This window comes from Sinocyclocheilus grahami, unplaced genomic scaffold (genome assembly GCF_001515645.1).
Source record: "Sinocyclocheilus grahami isolate Dianchi unplaced genomic scaffold, SAMN03320097.WGS_v1.1 scaffold4602.1, whole genome shotgun sequence".
Lineage (NCBI taxonomy): Eukaryota > Metazoa > Chordata > Actinopteri > Cypriniformes > Cyprinidae > Sinocyclocheilus > Sinocyclocheilus grahami.
This window is the reverse complement of record NW_015509510.1, coordinates 1-528: the sequence shown is the minus strand read 5'-3', so window position 1 is coordinate 528 and position 528 is coordinate 1. Positions and strand designations below refer to the sequence as shown.

The window sequence follows — 528 nt, the reverse complement described above, 5'->3', positions numbered from 1 at the left end:
GTTTGTAACGCAATTAATTTTGATATTTGGAGGAACTAATATGAAAATACACAAACCATGTGGTATCACCAGAGGAGGTTAGAATCTCTGTGTCACTGAGGAAGCGTGCACAGGACAAGTAACCTATGAAGAATAGATAACATAACAGGCACTTACTTACAAATATGCAAGAAAGTATAGATTCTCCACTGATTTCAATACTTCTATACCTGTATGAGCATCTAATTCTTTCACGGTCTTGATTACGGGTGTCTTCAAGTTGTAGACTGTACACATGTTGTCGAGACCACCGCTGGCCACAAGGTTTCCAGAAGGAGCATATGCACAGGTCATCACCCATGAGGACTTGAGGGGAACAGCATTGACCTACAGAAAGAGGAAAATATTTATAACTTTTCCCTGAAGGTATTCTGATTTAAAGTTTAAAGGAGAAGTATGTCATTTCCACACAATCAAATGTAATTGCATAATAATCACAGATTTTTCAAAGATGTTTACCAGGTTTTGTTGCTTAAAAAGATGAACATC

At 37.3% G+C, this 528-nt stretch overlaps 1 protein-coding gene across 1 annotated transcript in view; it reads right to left on the bottom strand.

The window, feature by feature from the left end:
* Positions 1 to 373, bottom strand: part of LOC107576905 (guanine nucleotide-binding protein G(I)/G(S)/G(T) subunit beta-3-like) — a gene marked incomplete at its 3' end in the record, with an annotated part of 10,925 nt that extends 10,552 nt beyond the window's left edge. Inside the window, exons 1-2 of the mRNA XM_016263026.1 lie at positions 210 to 373; positions 57 to 123 (exon numbers count right to left, since the gene is read on the bottom strand). Of these exons, the coding sequence (XP_016118512.1) occupies positions 57 to 123; positions 210 to 333 (191 nt within the window). The remainder of the gene's footprint in view (positions 1 to 56; positions 124 to 209) is intronic.
* Positions 374 to 528: the final 155 nt, after the last annotated feature.